Source organism: Pelecanus crispus, chromosome 11 (genome assembly GCF_030463565.1).
Source record: "Pelecanus crispus isolate bPelCri1 chromosome 11, bPelCri1.pri, whole genome shotgun sequence".
NCBI lineage: Eukaryota > Metazoa > Chordata > Aves > Pelecaniformes > Pelecanidae > Pelecanus > Pelecanus crispus.
The window spans coordinates 18802795-18826664 of NC_134653.1; the positions used below are offsets into that span (position 1 = coordinate 18802795).

The 23870-nt window shown below is 45.6% G+C and overlaps 1 protein-coding gene across 2 annotated transcripts in view; it reads left to right on the forward strand.

Moving 5' to 3' along the window:
- The window catches only part of SEC14L5 (SEC14 like lipid binding 5), a 37078-nt gene extending 25825 nt beyond the window's left edge, over positions 1 to 11253 (forward strand). For both annotated transcript variants that reach the window (XM_075718733.1, XM_075718732.1), the window contains exons 7-15: positions 773 to 962; positions 1306 to 1394; positions 2440 to 2510; positions 3135 to 3306; positions 3987 to 4121; positions 5775 to 5912; positions 7655 to 7900; positions 8891 to 9069; positions 10228 to 11253. In XM_075718733.1, the coding sequence (XP_075574848.1) occupies positions 773 to 962; positions 1306 to 1394; positions 2440 to 2510; positions 3135 to 3306; positions 3987 to 4121; positions 5775 to 5912; positions 7655 to 7900; positions 8891 to 9069; positions 10228 to 10333 (1326 nt within the window). In that variant the 3' untranslated portion in view covers positions 10334 to 11253. The remainder of the gene's footprint in view (positions 1 to 772; positions 963 to 1305; positions 1395 to 2439; positions 2511 to 3134; positions 3307 to 3986; positions 4122 to 5774; positions 5913 to 7654; positions 7901 to 8890; positions 9070 to 10227) is intronic.
- The last annotated feature ends 12617 nt before the right edge of the window (positions 11254 to 23870 follow it).

Genomic DNA, 23870 nt, shown 5'->3' on the forward strand with positions numbered 1-23870 from the left:
CTACAGACTTGATTTGGGAAGGCTTTTGTGCCTGTGGTGCTAGAATTACTGATAGAAAGTGTTGGGATGAGTGATAGAGAGAGGAAGATGGTATCTTATAGTTCTGGTTGATTTGTTTGTTTTGGCAAGAGCTAGTATGATGTGATGGGGCAGGGAAGCCTGTGGAAGAACTCAAAAGCTTTCCTGTTCGAATACCACCAGGGAAGCATGGTCAACAGCAAAGCAGAAGAAGGGCCTGTAAAAGAGCTGAAATTGGTGCTACTGGGTAATCATTCAAAGACTGTACAGTTGTGATCCCCATCCAAACAGTGTGTGCTTAACTTGGTTAACTTATTACCTGTGGATGCTTTCCATCATTTGCTAATTTGCCCTGTGGGGAGGTAAGCTTGCAGCTCTATTACTTTCATTCAGAATTTTGTTTGTCCTTGTAGATAGCTAGCTGAAGGAAATGTTAGCCAGCCCAGAGTTTGCTGGGGCTTTTTGCAATTGGATCAGTGAAAGGCTTCTCACAGGCTGTGCCTGTGCACATGCAATGCTCAGATAAATATCAGGCCCATATCTCTGAAAGGGGCATGAACTGGTCACTTCTTTTGTGCTCCTAGCACCATCTACTGTATTCAGATGGAATAGTTAGGGAGGGAGAGGGAATGTAGGTTTAATATTTGTTATCTCAGTTTTAAGAGATTAAAAACTGGTGCATGCTCTGCAGGCTTTATGAACAGTGGTACAGGTAACATACCAGTCCTGATACTTGGATATTCTCTTCTCTCAGATCCCCAAAGATGAACATATCCTTCGATTTCTGCGGGCTCGTGACTTCAACATTGACAAAGCTCGAGAAATGCTCTGTCAGTCACTGTCTTGGCGAAAGCAGTACCAGGTGGATTACATCCTACAGTCATGGAGGCCCCCAGCCCTCTTAGACGAATACTACACTGGAGGATGGCATTATCAAGACAAAGGTTAGAAGCTGCCCCTTACATTGATACTACAGCACCATTTGCATTATATGACCTCATAAGTAACCTGGGATTTTTGGCAGAAGTTGTACTGACGCTTTAAACACTAACAAAGCAGTTGAAGACCTGTAAATAGTCACTCTGTTTTGCTGTGATTTTGTTGTTTTCTCTGCACAGATCAGGCAGACTAGAGCTAGCGCAGAGCAGCATCTCTTTGATAAGGTTGCCTTTGGATATGATTTTTATCCTTTTCAAATATTTAATGTGGCCTTTATAAAAGGTACTAGAGTGATAGACTGGGAGACTAGAGTACTTCCCTCTTTAAACCTTTATGTTTGTTTTGAAGATGGACGACCGCTCTACATCCTTCGTCTTGGCCAGATGGACACAAAAGGTTTGGTGAAAGCTCTGGGAGAGGAATCACTGCTGCGACATGTAAGTTGTACCTTCATTTATATCAGAAATCGTGTGGCCAGCAGGAGTAGGGAAGTGATTGTTCCCCTGTACTCAGCACTGAAGAGGCCGCACCTTGAGTACTGTGTTCAGTTTTGGGCCCCCCACTACAAGACAGACGTTGAGCTGATGGAACATATCCCAAGAAGGGCAACAAAGCTGGTGAAGGGTCTAGAGCACAAGTTTTATGAGTGGCTGAGGGAACTGGGGTTGTTTAGCCTGGAGAAAAGGAGGCTCAGGGGAGATATTGCCACTCTCTACAACTACCTGAAAGGAGGTTGTAGCAAGGTGGGTGTCAGTCTCTTTTCCCAAGTAACAAGTGCTAGGATGAGAGGAAATAGGCTCAAGTTGTGCCTTGGGAAGTTTAGATTCAATATTAGGAAAAATTTCTTCACCAAAAGGGTTGTCAAGCATTGGAACTTAGGGATATGGTTTAGTGGTGGACTTAGTAGTGTTAGGTTAAGAGTTGGACTTGATGATCTTAAAGGTCTTTTCCAACCTAAATGATTCTGTGGTTTCTCACCTGAGTAACTCTATTTCCCTTGGGGTGTTTCGAAGTCTTGTTATAGTGTAGCAGGAATCTACCTGCCTGACACAAATAATTCCTGTGTTTCGTGGCTGGCATCTCAAAGTTGCCTTTGACTTTGGCATGGCACCACTTTGCTTGCTTTCTGCAGAGACAAAAGTGAAGCTTTTGTAATGGTATGAATGGACCAGAAAGGTGTTTTCTGATAATCTGTAGTTTATCCATGGACTCTTCATGCAACTCAGCTAATAACATTTGATCTCGAGACTCTTCTATTTCATCTTGGATTTTCAGCTTCTGTACCTTGTATGGTCAGCACAATTTTTCAGTAGAGGAACTTTTTTTCCCCCCTGTAGACTCTTATTCTCTGTTTTGCACGCTGCAAGTTCTCAAACTAGTATGCTTCTGGGTTCTGTATTTTTTTGAAATAAAGTCTCTGGGCTATCCTGGTTTCTCGGTCATACTCAGGCTAATCCTAGTCTGTACTGTCTTTGATTTCAGGTTCTGTCGATTAATGAGGAAGGACAAAAGAGATGTGAGGAAAATACCAACATCTTTGGCCGCCCCATCACGTTAGTATAATTAGTTTTCTTGTACCTTTACAGAGCTTGAACTGATGTGGTGAGAAGAATGCTTCTGTGAAGGTTTTCAATGATGTCCTTAGGGTTAAACTGCAGACAACAGTGTCTCAGTTTTATGGGCTGTTCCTGGGCTTGGAGTACCATATATAGTGGACTTAAATGCAGATAAATTCTACAGCTTCATATGAACGCAAGCATTGGTCCTTCCTTACATCTTTTTATGTCCCATTTCAGATTAACTTAGTCTTGCTGTCTTGGTGATTTTAAAGTAGATCCTTGAAACTCTCTTTTTTTTATACAGGAAACTGTCTGCTAGATTCCACTTTCATTTAAAATGCATTTTTTAATTATTTTTAGCATAGGCCTGCATACCTTACCCTCTTCCATACTGACACATATGTTCTTGCCTTCAGGGTTGGGTGTCTATTTTTACTGAAAGCTCAACTGTATTCAGACGTTTGCTGCCTGAGTGGAAATCTTTTTATTGGAACTGCTGATCTCCCTTGTTGGCTTCACTAGATGCTGTACGGGCTATGGTATTATTTTGTGGATTGTGAACTGAGCAGCCACTGTGCAATGAAGTTCTAACAGGTTTTTTCTGTGTGTTTATTTTAGATCCTGGACATGTCTGGTGGACTTGGAAGGGCTAAATATGCGGCATCTCTGGCGGCCTGGAGTTAAGGCCCTGCTTCGGATAATTGAGGTTGTAGAGGACAACTACCCTGAAACTCTGGGGAGACTATTGATAGTGCGAGCACCCAGGGTTTTTCCTGTGCTCTGGACTCTGGTGGGTGAAATCTGGACTGCAGGATCCATAAGCACTTGTGCATATACAAATAGCTAAATCATCTAGTCAGTGTAATTCTGCTTATTTGAAGAGTTAGGGAGGGAAAAGCTTCCAGATAACTTGTGTCTGAAGTCCTGAAGAGGTCACAGCATTGCTACAGAGCAAGCTATAGCATGCCTGTAGCTCATTTGATTCTAGTGGCTGTTGTCCACCAGGGCAGGACAGGATGTCAGACCTAAACTGCAAATCCTCATGCAGCACTGGTAGCCCAAACTTCGTGGGTTTTCATGTTGATGGGAAAATATTTTTTTAATCTCATGCTGGAGGACACAGAAGACGAGTAATAATATGGTTCTGCCTGGTGCCTGCTGACTGTTCTGGCAATGTGAGAATATGCTTGTTAAATTTCTTATGAGGTTTATATGTGGTGCAGTGACTGTAAACTTATTTTACATGACGTAGAAAATATTGAGAGATGATGATATAGTACACTTTCCATTTGTTGCCCCTTTCTTTGGGGAAGTGCTTCAGAGTTGCAAAGCTCTGCACTACTGCTGGTCTGCATTCCTGCTGATGAGGCCTTCCAGTCTAGAGCCTAAAGCATCCATGTAAGATGGTATAAATGTTGTCTCTAACATCACTCAGTGACAGTGATGTCTTCTGCCCACTTTTTATTTCAGGTCAGTCCCTTTATCAATGAGAACACAAGGCAGAAGTTCCTCATTTACAGTGGGAATAACTACCAGGGTCCAGGAGGGCTGGTAGACTATGTGGACAAAGACATCATCCCAGACTTCCTGGGAGGAGACTGCATGGTGAGTTTTCCTTCCTGTTGTGCAGGTGGAATCTGCAATGTGCAAGCTCCCTTGATTCCCTCCTCCTCAACACCCTGGCCTTTCACTCCCTTCTGAAAGATGGTTAAACCTCTGTTCTGGCTGGGATACTGTTGCTCTGAGCACAGTGCAGTCAATTTGTGCACAGGAGACTTTGCCCTGAAGTGGTTGGTAATGCTGCACTGGAGAAGGGGGTTAGAGGTCAGTTCTCTAAATGAAGCTTAGACAAATCATCGTAGTTCAAGTAAACTTAGTGTCACAAGTGCAGGGTTTGTGAATCATAGAATGCTTTGGGTTGGAAGGGACCTTTAGAGGTCATCTAGCCCAACCCCCCTGCAGTGAGCAGGGACAGCTTTAACTAGATCAGTTTGCTCAGAATCCTGCTGACTATGTTAATTTATTGTGAATGAGTGACTTTACAGTTTGATTTAGTAGCAGTTTAGAATTTACTTGTAGCAAATCACAGGATTTGATTGTAATATTTTAACAGCACTCAGTCATCAGTGATTAACAAAGTGATTAGACAAAATTGATCAAAACAGTGACTTAGGTACAGATTTGAAGATGGCAAGGTTCACTCTATTACTACATGGAAGTGCATAAAGGAAAATTAAATTACACTCAGTTGGAATGATTCACAAAGGGATTGTGCATGTAGGGGATAAGGAGGACCCTCCTGTTGAGTCACGAGGTTCAGAATAGACCCCCTTGCTTTCTAAACTCCTCAGAGAGGAGTCTAGGTGTGGCTAGGTCCACTCTTAGTCTCAGACTTGGTCAAAGGTTTATAGGAATAAGGATAATGCAGCAAGACTCACTTTGAAATTAAATCATACATCTACAGACTACTTAAACTGATTCACACATGCATACGCACAAACATGAATGCATATATATAATAGTATAGCTGTTAAAAATTCCCCTTGAGTTCAGTGAAATACTCATGTCTAATGTCTTGGCATTTCTCAGCAGGCAAGGGTTGAGCCTCGAGGAGTGAAGGGTTTCAGCCCAGGCTCTGCTGTCGGTCTTCGGCAATGGATTTCTGGTTGTAGCAAACTTTCAGAGTTTGCTAGCTCTGAGAGGCGTCTCGCTCAGAGGGAGATGCTGGTGCAGCCCGCAGCAGTCCAGGAGAGCTCAAAGGGCCTCACTTAGGACTGCTGTTATAGAATTGTGAGATGATTGACTTTAATCACCAGTAAATTTCCATCTGAGCCACAATTTGGGTCGGTAGTTGCTGGAATTCTAGTACTGATGATACCACTCTGTTTCAAGGCTGTCAGGGGTAGCTGTTTGTTCTTGCTCCCGTTGTTAGTCATAATACAAAGATTTTGATAAGGACAGGACCGCTCTCTGCTTCAGCCATGTAGGAGTTTCTGGTACAATTAAGGGGTGCTTAACTGACCAACTTGCCACGCAAAGGCTGCAGCCTGGAATTCCTGAGGTCGTAAAGTGGTTGATGAGAAAGAGGAATAAGGGGGGAGATACACCACCACACTTAGTCCCATTGTGAAATCCTATGCCAGCTGATGGTGTCATCCTCTATGTCTGACAGCAGGCAAGTGTTCATGGTACAGATGACTTGATACTTTACCCCTAGATGAGTATGAACCCTCATATTTGTTTGTCTGACTCTTCCAGTGTACTGTCCCAGAAGGCGGACTTGTTCCCAAGTCACTTTATCAAACAGAAGAAGAGCCAGAGAACTCGGATCATATCCGGTTATGGACAGAAACTATCTATCATTCTGCAAGTGTCCTCAAAGGAGCTCCACATGAGGTACAAACCAGAACTTCATAAGGCTGAAGGAGGTGCTGAACTGGTATCAGTGATGTGTTCTTTTTGTTAAGGCTAACTAGAACAACAAAGGGCTCCCAAAGTGTGGGCACGAGATGGTTTGGTAGCGGTGTGCCTTTCTTGGGAAGGCTAATGCTAGCTAGAAGTGTGGAAATAAAGAACTGCAATTTGAGAAAGTGTCTCTTGTCTCTACTATGGGCTGGTCTTCTGGACCTCCTCTTGGGGAAATAAAGCTCCCTCACTTTCCCTTCTGATAGTACAGCTTCCATTTTCAGTGGCATAGCTAGGACAGTATCGGTGGTGATATAAGAAGGTGTGTAATGGGAAGAGCACACAAAAGAATGTGCAAAAAAGGAGCACTTGAATGTCAAAACAGTCTACCAGCTTCACTGATGATGAATAACTCTGGTTTGGCCTGCTAATACTCCTGAAAAAGCAGTGGTGCCTTTTGGAGTTCATAACCACACAGAAGGTGCTCTTTGCTGTGTCCTGAATGCTTTGCTTCAGTTCCACTGAGGTTTTCCTAGAACTAGCAAATGATTTACAAGCAACTCTGATACAGGGGAAAGATTGGCTAAAAAAGATCTACTGGGGAGGAGAGCAGCAGTGGAAATCGGGCTGGATCGATGGGCCGAGACCAATTGTATGAGGTTTAACAAGGCCAAGTGCCGGGTCCTGCACTGCAGTCACAACAACCCTATGCAATGCTATCAATGCTATAGGCTTGGGGAAGAGTAGTTGGAAAGCTGCCCGGTGGAAAAGGATCTGGGGGTGTCGGTTGACAGCCGGCTGAACATGAGCCAGCAGTGTGCCCAGGTGGCCAAGAAGGCCAACAGCATCCTGGCTTGTATCAGGAATAGCGTGGCCAGCAGGAGCAGGGAGGTGACTGTCCCCCTGTACTCGGCACTGGTGAGGCTGCACCTGGAATACTGTGTCCAGTTTTGGGCCCCTCAGTACAAGAAGGACATTGAGGTGCTGGAGTGTGTTCAGAGAAGGGCAACAAAGCTGGTGAAGGGTCTGGAGCACAGGTCTTATGAGGAGCGGCTGAGGGAACTGGGGTTGTTTAGCCTGGAGAAGAGGAGGCTGAGGGGAGACCTTATCACTCTCTACAACTACCTGAAAGGAGGTTGTAGTGAGGTGGGTGTTGGTCTCTTCTCCCAAGTAGTTAGCAATAGGATGAGAGGAAATGGCCTCAGGCTGTGTCAGAGAGGTTTAGATTGGATATTAGGAAAAAAATTCTTCATGGAAAGGGTGGTCAAGCATTGGAACAGGCTGCCCAGAGAGGTGGTGGAATCACCATCACTGGAGGTGTTAAAAAAAATGTGTAGACGTGGCACTTGAGGACATGGTTTAGTGGGCATGGTGGTGTTGGGTTGATGATTGGAATGATGATCTTAGAGGTTCTTTTCAATCTTAATGATTCTTAGTTTTTACTTTCATTATAAATAATCCAGCCACCAAGCCAGGAAACATGAAATTGCTACTCTACCCGGAATTGGTTTAGTGGTGGACTTGGTAGTGTTAGGTTAATGGTTGGACTGGATGATCTTGAAGGTCTTTTCCAACCTAAACGATTCTATGATTCTATCTTCCTTAGCAATCAAGACCAATTGATTAACTGAAGGCTTATAGAGAAAAGCATGTTTGCAGAGTGGGGAGGAAGATGCTGGCTGCTATCTGAAGACCTGACTCTTTACAGTGTGCTTGTTCTGTTCCCTTCTTAGATAGTTGTGGAGATTTTGGAAGGGGAATCTGTCATTACCTGGGACTTTGACATCCTGAAGGGAGATGTGGTGTTCAGCCTCTTTCACTCCAAACGAGCTCCTGAAACAAGTCATAAAGAAGCCACGTTACCAAGTACCTCTGCTGCTGGGGACAATATGCAGCTAATTGATAAGACGTGGGTCCTTGGGGTGGATTACAGCCGTATGGAATCTCCACTGGTTTGCCGGGAAGGAGAGAGCATCCAGGTCAGATGTGTTTGTGTCCTGGCATGGGTCTTACAGTCCTAGCAAACTCCAAAATGGTCTGGTGGTGGGGAGGGAATCAATGGTATGGGAAATCATGTATTGCTTGGAAATAGTCACTGTGGTGGTCATTCTCTGGATTCCCTGTGAAAGTGGCTGCTACTGCAGTCCTAATTTAGAATGAGCCATTGGAAAGAGATTCCATAATCCATGATGATAAGCTAATTGAAAATAAGCAGGCTTTTTTTAATAGCATTACAGGGGCGTGTGGCTCAGTCATGTAAAATAAGTGAATGATGTATGCTCCCCAAAGTAGTGTTGTGGTTTAGCCCCAGCCAGCAACTCAGCACCACGCAGCCACTCGCTCACTCCCCCTACCCCAATGGGATGGGGGAGAGAATCGGAGGAGTAAGAGTGAGAAACACTCCTGGGTTGAGATAAGAACAGTTTAATAATTGAAATAAAGTAAAATACTAATGATAATAATAACAATATAATAATGATAATAATAATAATAATGATATACAAAGCAAGTGATGCACAATGCAATTGCTCACCACCCGCTGAGTGATACCCAGCTAGTTGCTGAGCAGCGATCGCTGCTCCCTGGCCAACCCCCCCCCCCCAGTTTATATACTGAGCATGATGTCACACGGTATGGAATAGCCCTTTGGTCAGTTTGGATCAACTATTCTGGCTGTGCCCCCTCCCAGTTTCTTGTGCACCTGGCAGAGCATGGGAAGCTGAAAAGTCCTTGACTAGCATAAGCAGTACTCAGCAACAACTAAAAACATCAGCATGTTATCAACATTCTTCTCCTACGAAATCCAAAGCACAGCACTATGCCTGCTACTAGGAAGAAAATTAACTCTATCCCAGCCGAAACCAGGACAAGTAGTCAGCTCAATAGCTTCTTTTGACTTTGCCCAGTCATTCATCTATTTCTTAAGATGCCTGGTAGTCACTTGATGGCACTCTCTCTCTCTCTTCCAGGGATCTCATGTGACTCGCTGGCCTGGCTTTTACATTCTCCAATGGAAAATGCATGGCCCTCTGCCCTGTTCTGGCACTAGCCTCCCTCGGGTGGATGATGTTCTTGCCTCTCTGCAAGTTTCCAGTCACAAGTGCAAGCTTATATACTACTATGAGGTGCTTGCATCCAAGGACTTCAGGTAGGAGACTTACTGGGGGGTGTGTGTGTGTGTACTATAAGACTTGCAATAGGGAAGCCAAATGAGGACTGCGTGCGAGTTAAACATCCAGATACCAATGACCTCCACAGAGTATGTTTTTCATTGATAATAAGAAAGATGGACACAATCTTGGTGCCATTTTGTGCAAAAAAATCTCCTTTAGTGCTTGTAGGTAATAAGGGACCCTTAGGCTGTATGTCCACCAGTGGAATTTGTGCTTCAGTTCTTGCTTACAGCTGCCTGAAGAAGGGGAGGTTTTTGACCTTAGTTGGGAACATTTTGAGAACTTACTTTTGGAGCAAGTTAACATATCAGCTGGGCTATTTTGTACGTACTTTGTTTGGCACTTGAGAAGGATGCCAGTCATGACTTGGAAAGTGCTTTCTGAATAGGTGAGTACATCAACCTCGGCAGGATTTGTCTGGTCTCCTTTCATGTGAAAAGTAGTTTTCAAATCACCCAGTAATTTGAATTCTTTTCAAGTGCTTGACCTTTCACTAGGAGTTCAAGGAAGTGTTAGGTAGACCAGACTTGCAGATGGGCAGGTGGCAACCTTGAGAATGTGACCTGGCCAGATTCTGTGGAGTCAGAGCAGCAGTAAATTCCTCACTCCGATCATTCAAACCTGTTCCTTGTTGCTCTACCTGCATAAAATGTGTCAGGAACAGCAGGCAGTCACAGCTACAGTGAACCTAGTCTGCTTTGGCAGAAGGAGCTGAAGACCATGGCTGGACATGCTGAAGCTGGGACCCTCGTGCTTATCAGGCTGGAGCTCTCGGGTTAGGAGTGGCAGATGCATTCACTGAGCTATGCTGCATTCAGAGTGCTCTTTCATTTCCCTTTCTGCTCAGGGGCTGTGAATGCAGCCCCACAGAGGCTCCAGCTGTGTCCCATTCCCAGAATAACTGCAAGACAAGGTATAATATCTGTAGCTAAGAAAAAAAGATGTCTGTGACAAATTAATTTTTCATCAGGACACAAAGGAACCCTGAGATTCTTAGAGACAAAGTTAATCATGGGACAAAAAATAAAATACTTTTGCAAGTGTTATAGTGTAAGTTGATCTCCTGTCAGATGTGTAGAGTTATCCATTAATAGCTGCCTTCCTAACAAATGCATCTGTTTTGTCCATCCCAGGGGATCCATGTCAAGCCTGGAATCTTGCAACAGTGGCTTTTCCCAGCTGAGTGGAGCCACGACATCTTCCAGCCAGTCCCAGAGCAGCTCCCATCTTTCTAGATAGCAGGACCAAGACTATGCCAGCAAGGAAAAAATTGCTCGGGGCTTCCTGGCTGCCCCAGAGCTGCTCTGTGCACCAAACCAAAGAGCCTACAGGGGCTGATCCTTGAGGCAGTCATTTGTGTGACCACAGGTAGCAGCCATTTGGACACAGAGAGGCTTCTGTGAGCTATTTTAAACATAAAAACTTAGAACTCAAATAGCAGATTTAGAAATTTTATATCAGATGCCTACTTCTCAGTAGTCTTTTTCACGAATTGTGTTTTTGGGTGAATGTCAGTTTGCATGAATCTGTGTATTATTCAACTTTAAAGGGCTCTTTCCAATCGGTCCTTTTCCTACGCATGGTAGAGGAGACTGTTGCCTTATCTGTTTGATCTGTAGGACTAGATTATTCACGTGTAGCAAAACTAATCTAGTTTTCTGGGTGCCCAGGGTACCAATTACACATCAGAGAGTAAAGTAGGCATTTCAGGTGCAGGGACTTGAAGCAAACTGTAAATACCTTAATACAGATAGCATGTTTCAGAAATCAGTTCCAGGTCAAAGCTAAAACCTCTTCCGATCTGATAGGATGCTATTAGGATATGTGTTGGATTTTTTAACCCACTGAGACACAAAAGTCAAAATGGTTTTCTAAAAGTACAGGCAGAGAACCTGCCTTCAGTAAGCAGCATCTTTCTTAAAGATAGAATATTTTTCCTTTTTCCTCAGGTTTACAAGCAATAATGAGTAGATCTGACCCATCTCGTCAAAGTAGATGGGAACTGAATAAAATTCTAAAGGGCTAATAAAAGCAATATTTTATTTCCTGAAGGCACAAAATTTTACAGTGGTATTATAGAACTTGCTTCTTTAAAACATGAGCTAACTTGAAGAGAAAACTTAAAAAAAAAAGCATGTATGTATTTAAGCACTTACTGAAACATATTTATTCAAATACTAGCTTATTTTAAATTAATTTTTAACTTATTTATGATTTTAAAAATGACTATTTATTAAATCCAGTCACCTTTTTTAATGAGATGACCTTTGTTTTAGAAAGGAATAACTGATCCCAAGAAAACTTTCTGCTTCAGTTATAATCTCTTGTGATCACTGGATGTTTTTGCATAAAGGGCTGAATCATACACAGCACTTGGGGTAGGGACTGTGTCATCTTCTTCTGCAAGGCAAGGTTAGAGTCCAATGCTTTTTGGACTCTAGAGGGATGTTTCGTAGGATTAAGAAGCAAGGATTGAGTTCAGGAGTTGTAAGAAGATAGTGCATCTTTGATACACCAAAAATACTGTGTTTGTCCATAATCTCCACCGATTATTCCAGAGAGTAGATGTGTAGCAAAGGTGCTAGTGATCCATTGATCAGGTCAGCAAAGTTATAGGTGGCAAAGTTATAGTCTAGGTGGCAACAAAGTGAGAATAGGTGTCAAATACTCAATTGCCCTTAGGCAGTATTTGCAGCTAGCAGACATGCAGGACTTGTGATGTGGATGGATGTCTGCTTTTGAGTCCAGCTGTGCTGTGTGAAGACTCCTCCCCACCAGCTGGAGGTTACTTCTGCACAGATCTGCTGCCTACAGAAGGATTGTGTGGGTACTGCCCCTGCAATTGCTCAGGTTATCCCAGCTGAGTGGCTCATGTCACATACTATGGCGAATGTGGTCTAAAATGAATGAGGTTTCCAGTTCCCCAGCTGGGGAGCAGCACAAACAGTTCTGGGCTTGGGGCAAGGGCAAGCACAGGTGGTGGTGGAAGTGTGGTTTCTTCCTCCAGCACAGCAATTTGTATATCCATGGCCATCTTTCCCAGTAAAGACTTGGGGTTTCTTTCCCTCTCACCAAGTTTTTATTAAGGTTGATGGAATCTGTGCAGCAAAGAGCAACATACATGTAAACCAGTTCCTTCTAACCCTGCTTTTTTAATTACTGGTTTTGAAGCACCAGGCATTAATAAAGGAGAAGAGAGACACAATATTTGGAACAATGGGAGATGAAGAACTTGATGTGTTTATGTAAGTTGCTTGGTTTTTTTTTTTTTAAAAGGATTGGAGTCAAGGAAATTACTCTCCCACCTTGCATCTCTCACTGTAAGAGCAGAACAGGTAACTTAGTTATGCAGGCCTCTGGGAAAGTTCTGATTTCAGAGAGTTCCCCAGTTGTTCTGTGGACTTTACCATTTCTCCCAGATGAGTGAAACTTCTGTCTCTGGCATTTCAGCATAACTGGAGTCTGATAGAGAGGGAAAAGTACTCTCTCTGCTCTGGAAAATCAAGAGTTCTGGAGTTAAAAGTGTATGTGTGTATCCCTAATATAAAAATCCTTTACCCATAATTAATTCTGATGCTATTAATTGAACATATATAAAACTATACATGTTCCTTTTCTGGGTTAAGTAAAGGTAGCCTGTCCCCCTTGGTAAAGACTGGTAATTAATGTCTTTTGACAGGATAGATCATGTGTCATGATTCCAAGCCCATTATTGTCCCTACATACTATCTCAACCCTAATGTGTTGCCCTCAGCACTCTCCTTGACCTTAGATAGATAGAAAGAGTCAGTTTATTTACAGTTCATTAAGTAATACAATTAAATTCATTAATCCATTAAAATCTTAAAGCAGTCTGTGCTTGACTAACAAATATATGTACAATATCTACTGAAGAAAATAATGCCTGATTTGATAAACAACAAGCAACCTGTTGCTGTCGGGAACTGGAGAGTCCTAATTCTTTCAATAACTCGTAATTGCCATGATACCATTTCCCATGTGCTCCTAATGGAAATCCCATAAATGTAATAGTGTTGGTATTTATCAATTCTTGAATTTGATCTTTTAAGTGTTGGTATTTCTTGACTTCCTCTGCTGCTACGTCCACCAAAGATGTTGCTTTACTCTGATACCTAACTGTGATGTCTACTACTAGGGCTTCATCTCCTTTAATACCAGGTCCAGCTTATATAGTTCATTTTGTTCATCTTTCAGCAGTGTCTCTTGGAATACTACCCATTCCTTCATTTTGGTCTCTTCCACCAATAATTCACATAGTTGGTTATGTTTCTTAATCCTAGTGTCTTGTACCACTGGGAGTACCCATTAATACGCTAACAGGTCTCATTCTCTGCCTGACAATGTCAGCATGATTTAATTTGAGTTTCTTGTCTGCCCCTTGCTAAAAATTCTCTTGTGGGGTAGACATTAGCTCTCAGCCGTTACGCCATGATGAGATTTCTGTGGGGAATGCCTCTATAAAATTTAAGCCAGTTGTTACTGATTTTATCCTTCTCAAAGTTGGAAATTCCACAGCCCTGGATACCAGCCTGGTCCAATTCACAAATTCTAGTTTTCGCCAGTTACAGGGTCTTGGAAAGATAACTTTCAGAGTGGGCATCTCCCATTCTGAGGCTGGTTCCTCACTGCCTAGCTCCTCTGACATTACCACAACCACTCTTGGGTCCCAAACAGATGGAATTTTATCCTTATCTCCTCCTGCTGCAATCCACAATCTCTCAAATTCTTCCTCAATGCCTTCCTGCCAAACGACTGCTCTTATTGTCTTGTCTGAAGACTGCGCAATTCTGTGTAGTCTTCAAGCCTGTACACTGGGTATCAAACCAGAGAGCCTGGTAATACCTAAGCCTCCATCCCAAGTGCTGGAATACAGGATGTAATAAGTACTTGTTGGAAGGTGTAACCATTCCTTGATGGCCACTCAAATTGCCAAGTCAAGCTTTTCTATGTATGTCTCTTTCATGTTGACATGGTCTGCCAAGTAGATCAATTGCAGAATAGTATATCCTTTCAAGATGTCAACCTCCTGACATGGTTTTAATGCAGCCTTCCCAATTCATTGTACCCATCCCTTCACTTTCTCCAGTAGTTCTGCTTTTGATATTCCAGTCCATAGGTCAATACATAAGCCCAGATACTTCTCAGAGCTCCAAGGCTCAATCATATTGAGGGGGGTGCCGCTGATCATCCAGAGAGCACAGTCATTGATTGTATATGAGTCTTTCATTGTCTGGATGTCAAAGCCACGGCACTTCTCCCCTTGCATCTTGAGGCTGGTTAGTTTGCAAAAGGCCTCCAAAATGTCAGTATTTCTCTGTATTCCTTCCCATGATCTGCTCAGCAGTATCAGGTTGTCTGTGAAGCCATAGTTGTTATATTCTTCAAACAGTGTTGGAAACAACTTACTTCCTCTTACAACTGCAGTCACCGAGGCGAAGGGCTCCGGAGCGGACACTCGTGCCGGGGCACCCTTGCTGAGGCGGCAAAAACAAAGCGCGAAGGGCAGGAGCGGGCAGCCCAGCCCCCCTCCCAGAGCGGGAAAGAGCGGGAAAGGGTGAGCTGCTGATGTGCGGCAGCTCTGACGCGGTGTGGGCGGCGCCAGGAGTGACGGCGGGCAAACCCCCCCCACCTATAAAAGCAGCACCCAGGGAGCGCGAGCGACCAGGATGGGCAAACAGGGCGTGGCGCGTCAGGAGGGCGTGGCGCGTCAGTTTGCGCGTCAGTTCGCGCGGTCAGGGCGCGCAGGAAAGGCTGAGTGTCCCCCCCTCCAAGTTCCCAAGGGGAACCCAGGCAGTGGTCACCGTCCTCCCAGGAGAACACCTGGCAGCCATGGTCACCACCCGCCTGAAAGCCGCCGCCAAAAGGAATGCGGCGACCCAGACGGAGCTCCCGCACAGACACGCGGCCGTCCAGGTCACTGGCTGCAGGGAGTGCCTGGGCCTGTCGCTTGTGCCAGACGGCAGCGGGGATGGCAAATGTCTTCGGTGTGAGCAGGTGGATGATCTGCTCAGCCTGGTGGCAGAGCTGAAGGAGGAGGTGGAAAGGCTGAGGAGCATCAGGGAGTGCGAGCAGGAGATAGACTGGTGGAGCCGCACCCTGCTGTCCCTGGGGCCAGGGCAGCAGGCGGAGGCCCCACAAGGAGCAGAGGATCCCCTACCCTCTTGCCGGCAAGCAGAAGGAGGGGATCCAGGAGACGGGGGGGAATGGAAACAGGTCCCTGCCCGGGGAGGCAGGCGAATCCCCTCCCGGCCTCCCTCACCTCCCCAGCTGCCCCTACACAACAGATACGGGGCTCTGGAGGTTGAGGGCCAGGCAAGCGGGGAGGGAGGTGAAGGTGCAGGTCCAGCCAGGGGGTTGCCGAGGGTCAGTCAGTCACCCCCACGGATTACGACTGCCCCTGTTAAGAAAAAAAGGAGGGTGATTGTGGTGGGGGATTCCCTCCTGCGGGGAACTGAGGGCCCGATCTGCCGCCCGGACCCATCCCACAGGGAAGTCTGCTGCCTCCATGGGGCCCGGGTTAGGGACATTACGAGGAAACTGCCTGACCTCGTGAGGCCCTCCGATTATTACCCACTGCTGGTTATACAGGTGGGCAGTGACGAGATTGCAGAGAGAAGTCCTAGGCCAATGAAGAGGGACTTCAGGGCACTGGGGCGATTGCTCGCAGGATCGGGAGCACAGGTTGTGTTTTCCTCTATCCCGTCAGTGGCAGCAAGGAACACTGAAAGGAATGGGAAAACTCACCTGATTAACAGGTGGCTCAGAGGCTGGTGCCATCGCTGGAATTTTGGGTTCTTCGATCACAGGGGGGTCTACATGGCACCGGGCCTGCTGGCGGCTGATGGAGATCAGCTGTCTCCAAGGGGGAAAAGGATTCTCGCCCAAGAGTTGGCGGGACTCATTGAGAGGGCTTTAAACTAGGTTTGAAGGGGGAAGGGGATATAAACAGGCCCGCTAGTAAGGAGCCCAGGGGAGGCATGGCAACATTGGGGGCAAAATCGACAGCCCAGCTTAAGTGCATGTACAGCAATGCACGTAGCATGGGCAACAAACAGGAGGAGCTGGAGGCCCTTGTGCAGCAGGATGGCTATGACATAGTCGCCATCACGGAAACGTGGTGGGACGACTCTCATGACTGGAGTGCTGCACTGGAGGGCTATAAGCTCTTCAGAAGGGATAGGCAGGGTAGGAAAGGCAGTGGGGTGGCTCTATATGTTAGGGAGTGTTTCGACTGCATAGAGCTTGACAGTGGTGATGACAAGGTGGAATGCTTATGGGTAAGGATGAGGGGGAAGGCTGGAAAGGCGGATGTCCTGTTGGGAGTCTGCTATAGACCACCCAACCAGGAGGTAGAGGTAGATGAGGCATTCTATAAGCGGCTGGCAGAAGTGTCGCAATCGCTAGCCCTTGTTCTCATGGGGGACTTCAACTTGCCAGACATCTGCTGGAAATACCACACAGCAGAGAGGCAGCAGTCTTGGAAGTTCCTAGAGCATGTGGGGGATAACTTTCTAATGCAGCTGGTAAGCGAGCCTACCAGGGGAGGTGCCCCGCTTGACCTGCTGTTTACCAACAGAGAAGGGCTTGTGGGAAATGTCGAGGTCAGAGGCCGTCTCGGGCTTAGCGACCATGACATGATAAAGTTCTCAATTTTGGGTGATGCCAAGCGGAGGGGCACCAAAACTATTACCATGGACTTCTGGAGGGCAGACTTTGCCCTCTTCAGGACCCTGGTTGGGAAAGTCCCTTGGGAGGCGGTCCTGAAGGGCAAAGGGGTCCAGGAAGGCTGGGCCCTCTTCAAGAAGGAAGTCTTAAGGGCGCAGGAGCGGGCTGTCCCCGTGTGTCGTAAGACCAACCGGAGGGGAAATCGACCGGCCTGGCTGAATAGGGAGCTTTTGCGGGGACTCAGGGAAAAAAGGAGAGTCTACCGCCTTTGGCAGAAGGGGCGGGCAGCTCAGGAGGAGTACAGGGATCTTGTTAGGTCCTGCAGGGAGGAAATTAGAAAGGCAAAAGCCCAGCTAGAACTCAATCTGGCCAGTGCTGTAAAAGACAATAAAAAAATGATTTTATAAGTACATCAGCAATAAAAGGAGAGCCAAGGAGGATCTCCATTCTTTGCTGGATGTGGGGGGGAACATTGTCACCGAGGACAAGGAAAAGGCTGAAGTACTTAACGCCTTCTTTGCCTCTGTGTTCAACAGCCAGACCGGTCATCCCCAGGGTACTCAGGCCCCTGAGCAAGAGGATAGGGATAGGGACCAGAATGGAGCCCTCATAGTCCAGGAGGAAGCAGTTAATGACCTGCTATGCCACCTGGACGCTCACAAGTCTATGGGGCCGGATGGGATCCACCCAAGAGTACTGAGGGAGCTGGCAGAGGAGCTTGCCAAGCCACTTTCCATCATCTATCAACAGTCCTGCTTAACAGGGGAGGTCCCTGATGACTGGAGGCTTGCCAATGTGACGCCCATCTACAAGAAGGGCCGGAAGGAGGACCCGGGGAACTACAGGCCTGTCAGCCTGACCTCGGTGCCGGGGAAGATTATGGAGAGGTTCATCTTGAGCGAACTCCACAGGCAAGTACAGGTCAACCAGGGGATCAGGCCCAGCCAGCACGGGTTCACAAAAGGCAGGTCCTGCTTGACCAACCTGATCTCCTTCTATGACCTGGTGACCCGCCTGGTAGATGATGGAAAGGCTGTGGATGTCATCTACCTCGACTTTAGCAAAGCTTTTGACACTGTCTCGCATAATATCCTCCTCGGGAAGCTGGCAGCTCACGGCTTAGACAGGCATACTCTTCGCTGGGTAAAGAACTGGTTGGGTGGCCGAGCCCAGAGAGTAGTGATAAATGGTGTTAAGTCCAGTTGGCGGCCGGTCACGGGCGGTGTTCCCCAGGGCTCTGTTTTAGGGCCAGTCTTGTTCAATATCTTTATCAATGATCTGGATGAGGGGATCGAGTGCACCCTCAGTAAGTTTGCAGATGACACCAAATTGGGTGGGAGTGTCGATCTGCTCGAGGGTAGGATGGCCCTGCAGAGGGACCTGGACAGACTGGATCGATGGGCCGTGGCCAACTGTATGAGGTTCAACAAGGCCAAGTGCCGGGTCCTGCACTTTGGTCACAACAACCCCATGCAACGCTACAGGCTTGGGGAGGAGTGGCTGGAAAGCTGCCTGGCCGAAAAGGACCTGGAGGTGTTAGTAGATAGCCGGCTGAACATGAGCCAGCAGTGTGCCCAGGTGGCCAAGAAGGCCAACAGCATCCTGGCTTGTATCAGGAATGCTGTGGCCAGCAGGAGCAGGGAGGTGATTGTCCCCCTGTACTCGGTGCTGGTGAGGCCGCACCTGGAATACTGTGTCCAGTTTTGGGCCCCTCACTACAAGAAAGACATTGAGGTGCTGGAGCATGTTCAGAGACGGGCAACGAAGCTGGTGAAGGGTCTGGAGAACAAGTCTTATGAGGAGCGGCTGAGGGAACTGGGGTTGTTTAGCCTGGAAAAGAGGAGGCTGAGGGGAGACCTTATCGCTCTCTACAACTACCTGAAAGGAGGTTGTAGTGAGGTGGGTGTTGGTCTCTTCTCCCAAGTAGCTAGCGATAGGACAAGAGGAAATGGGCTTAAGCTGCGCCAGGGGAGGTTTAGACTGGAAATTAGGAAAAATTTCTTTACGGAAAGGGTGGTCAGGCATTGGAACAGGCTGCCCAGAGAGGTGGTGGAGTCACCATCCCTGGAGGCGTTTAAAAAACGGGTAGATGTGGCACTTCGGGATATGGTTTAGTCTGGTCTACCCTTGATTAGTCTAGAGTGGGCTTGGTAGTGTAGGTTAATGGTTGGACTGGATGATCTTAAAGGTCTTTTCCAACCTAGATGATTCTATGATTCTGTGATTCTAACTTGCACAGCAGGGGGTCCACAGATAAGTTAAATAAAACTGGGGACGTTGGATCACCCTGTTTTACACCAATCTGAATCCCAATAGGATCCGACTGTTCATTCTTCAGGTCAATATGAGTACTGATGTTATACAAGTTTGTGATCAGGACAATAATATGATTGTCCACGCCCTTCTGTTTAAGAGCCGAAATGATGTGACAATGGCTCACGCTGTCAAAGGCTTTCACTAAATCAATGAAGACTACCTCCAGGGGTCAATGTTCCTTTTTGGCATTATGAATTAGTAGGTGTAATAGCTTCAAATTTTCTGTACATTCTGATGACTTTGTAAACCCCCTTTGTTGTGGATTAATGGGACATGCCTTAGTCAACCTTGCTGTTCAAATCCTGTAGAACAACCTTAAAATAGTTGATCCAATGGTAATTGGCTGCCAGTTATTGATATTATGCTGGTGCTTTGGTAAAGCAGATGTTGATATTAATGCAGTCTGACATTCTCGTACTATGTCCGGTATAGAACCAGATACCAACCATAGATTGAAAAGTTCCATTAATTGGGTATAGCAAGGATCAATCTTGATGAGATCTCTCAAACAAAGCCCGTCCAGTCCTGGTGCAGTGTTCTTACTCATCACCTCTCCTCAACTCTGTTGAATTGTCTGCCTAGCAATAGAGTTTCAAACTGACTCCCAAAGCATCAAGAGCAAACCCAACCTCATCCTCCCCATGCTCTTGCAGGATTTCAGCTTCCTGTGGCTTGATTCTTATGTGGTTGGTCAAGTCTCGTGCTGGTAACATTCCTGTTTCCTTTGGTTTTCTCTGGGTAAGAATCTCTTCCATTGCACCGGATATTTTTTTGTTTGGCTTTGTGGTTTTTTTTTTTTAATCTTAGAATGTGGCATGTGCTGTTCTCCTCCCACCAGTAAATGTTTTGGGTGTTTAACTCTTGTCACTGAGGCACCTGGAACTTGGCACCCTCTGGCAGGTCTTGGAATGAGCCAGGAAGAGATGAAGGGCTGGTCCTGTATAATGCTCCCTCCTGCTGGCTCTGGGGATGTCACAACCGTAGTTTTTCCTCTTGTTCCTTGGTGGTACCGCTCTTCTGCCCCACAACAGATTGCTGCATGCTTCTGTTTGGGAAGCAGCTTGTGATCTCTCCCTTGTCAATTTTAAGCAAAATTGCCTGGATTATTCTACCTACCAATTTACTGAGCTACCAATTTCAATAATCCAATATGGATTTTTTTCCCTGAATGTTAACAGGAGAAAGGGGGCAACAGCCTGGATGTTGCAGCTGATGCTGTGCTTGTTAAACCTGACTTTGTGAACTGCAGATACAAGAGAAGCAGAATTCTTCTAAAACACCTTTTTCCCCCTAAAATGACAACAGTGTGTTTTAGAAAATAAACCATGCAGTTAACTCACAAGAGGTTTTTGTGAAGAAGAGACTGGGAGGAGTTTGGGGTTCTGGCTCCCTGGGAGCCACTCATCTCTCATAAATCTTGTAAGCCAGAACCTTGAAAAATGGACTCCAGTTTTGGGTGCTGAGCTAGAGATGCAGCAAGGCCCCCCTCGCCCTCTCCAGCAGTATCCTGACAGCTGCTCTTCAGTGAAGTCAGTGAGCTTGGGCTGTGTTCATGTAACTAGCTGGGTACTTAAAAAATAGATCCTTGGTAAATTGGGGCTTTCCCCCATTTCAGATATTCCATATGCAGAACACAATACCTACCTCAAAGAGCTGTTGCCATGTTTAATGTGTGATATGAAATCTCAAGAGAAAAGATGCTATGCTGTAGGTACAAAGTGTTGTGCCATTGTTTACAATTAAATATGGCCGTATGTGAAACCTTTATTTTTAGCAACTTCTACAGGTTTGACCCATCCCACCACTTACTGGCTTCTGTCCCAGTAGGACTGGGAAAGGCAAACACAGAGTGTCTCCAGTGAGCACACATTAAAGGTGGATGTCAGACTAGACTGGGGGCAAAGCTGGAATGCAGTTAACTGAGTCATTTTGGCTAAACATTTTGCTGTCTTTCAGGTTTGAAAAAAGGTGCTGTGGACAGAACAGATTAGCCTTGTGGAGGGACCAAGGGAGGCTCTAGCCCAGGAAGGTGCAAAAGCAGCAGTTCAGGCTGCTTTACCACTTCCATGTGCTAAGGGTTAAGCTGTAAACCGGCACTCTAATGCACTCTCACACTGCCAGCAGGGAGGCACTGAGAGCATGTCCTGGTTGTTTCTCAGCTTCCTGTACTTGCTGTTGGGGGAAGAGCAATCCTGATTGCTGTGTGGTGAGGGAATTTGGAGTGACTGCAGTCTTATGGCTGGCCCATTTGGTTGTATCAATTCCCTTTCAGTAACAGGAAAAAAACAACTTTAAAAATTTATAATCCTGCTTTTGTTTATTCATCAAAATATTTTGAAAATGCCATAATCCAGGCATCTTAAATCTGTAACACTTACTGCAACTCAGAATTCCCGGTAGGAAGTGGTGAGCCCAACTGTCCACTCAGCTTGGGTGTGAAGCTGCTATGTACTGAGGCAGTAGCTAAGGCCAGCCATGCTAGAGTCAGAGGAGTCCCTTATTTCAAAATGCATTTTACTAGCTCACACTTCTTTAATATCTGAAATGTTTGAACTGTGAGCCAAACAATGCAAGAAACAGAGCTATTAGACTCTTAAGGACTGAAATTGACAAGCATTTGTCAAAGATTCCTGCATGCTACTAGCTTTAATACTCTTCCAACGTTTGTGATGATTCTTCTCTCTTGGAAGGCTAAATTGGAATCATGTGACATGCATTGGCTTTTAATGACATCAACATCCATTTCCAAGCTATTAGTTACATATATTAATTAAATGGGCATTAATTTTTTTTTAGCAAGCACTTACTTTCTCTCCCTTGCAGCTGTCTTCATTTTTATATATTGAAGTCCTGATTTTTCTCAGCCAAAAAAACCCAAATATTCTTGAAGAGCACACTAGCAAAATGCAGAGTGCTTTGTAATGTGTTACTTGACAACAAATGTACTTAGTTACAGTATTTGTAGGTTCTGGTAGGAGCTGTACATTTCTGTATGTTGGAAATAAAGCATCTTTAAAGAACATGTCTGTTTGCAACTGTTCAAATTACAGTAAACTCTGAAAATTTAAGTGTGTGTGCTGCTCTCTTTACTCACAGAAATGGAGGTAAGTCTTGCTTGTATTCAGTCATTCCTACTTTTTACTAAAATGTTCTTTAATTTTTCCTGTAGAACCAGCATTTTTTGTTTATTTTCATACCACAGAATAGGCTGGTACACATCATCCTGCAATGTAGTTGGTTATTTAAAAAGGGCCCACTGGGTTTGAATGGCCAACTGAGATTAACTGGGAAAGGATTGTGTCTTCCTTCTGCAACTGAGTATTAAGAATTTGAGTTTCAGACAGTTATTACTACAGACTTTATTAAAGTTTCAAACAGTCTTCTGTAATAGAAAAATAGAATCTGCTGTTTACAGGTTCATCTGACTCCAACAGTGGCACAAAATTTACATATCCTTTACTTGGAGAGATAAAAACAGTGCATAAAAATGTTAATGTTCAGGCTCAGGCAGGCTTTGAAATCTCCTTTGCAGCATTAAAGTAGCACACTAAAGGCTAGTTTTCCCTCACATGGAAGCAAACTCAAATACATTGTTTTTTGGTTTTTGGGTGCCTTTTTTTTAATGCATTGTGCAAGGATGTATTCTAGTAAAATGTCTGATTTCTAGCTGAGATGTTCAGGATCTTGGTTTCCTTGAAATACTTACTGATTATAGTCCCAGCTCACTGCTGGTAGTCATTCCCTCTGATGAGGGAAGGGCAGTTCTAGCAGTGTTGAGTGCGGGCTGCTGCATGGACTGTCCTGCTGGCTGAGGGCAGCACAGGCTGATCAGGCTTGGGTAGGGTGAGCCCAGTCCCATGGCTCTGTTTTGTGCTGCTGCTGTCTCTTCCCTTCCCCAGGTGGGAGAGTGTGAGGCTGTGGTACCTTGGTGGCAGGGCACCTCAGTGGCAGCCCACGCAGCTGGGCAGAGCATGCCAGCTTCTGGGAGGTGTGAGAGAATGCAAGAATTAAATTTTTGAACTGACAAGGCTTTTTATGTTGTTGTACTGCCAGAACCTACCAAAAATGCAGACTACTCCTAGGACTAAGGATTCAATAAGAAAACACTCTGGCCTTGCAGTCAACATGGGCCAGGTGAAGAAAGTCAGGTGCAAGAAAGCCACAACCCTGTGTGTCAGCCTTGGAGCCTACCACTGTGGCCAGAAGGAGGAATGTTGTGGTTTCATTGTGTGCTGCACCTGTTTCAACATTCTAAAACAGCTTTTTTCAGTTTTATGATAAAAGTCTGAGCCTGCCAGGGGAGGGCAGACAGTTATAGGCTACAACGTCTTTAAGCCAGCTTCCTTAAGCCTAGCTTTATGCTACAGGCAATTTATCTTGCATCTTAAAAACACTTAAAACTGCTCAGGTGCAAAGGGACCTTTCTGAAGTGCCTATGGCTTGCATTCCTCACCTGTTTCCCTCGAGTATTGGATGGAACCAGCTGATTTCCTTTCCTGCTGCAGCAGTGGAATTCCCTTATCCACCTGTGTGTGTGGAAGCTGGTGCCACGGCTTGTGCCCTGCATCCTCCTATGGCAACTAATTATGCAGTTTTGTTTGCTCCAGCCAGAGCAGCAGAGGAAGGGAGGGAAGCTAGCCATGTTCTCAGCAGGGCTGGGCCAGAAACAAGGGAGTTGTTTGGACTGAGGTATGTTACACTCTAGGTGTGAATGGCCTCTGTAACAGTCAGTGCTGAGTGGCGCAGTACAAGGTCCAGAGTAAAATACCTCATC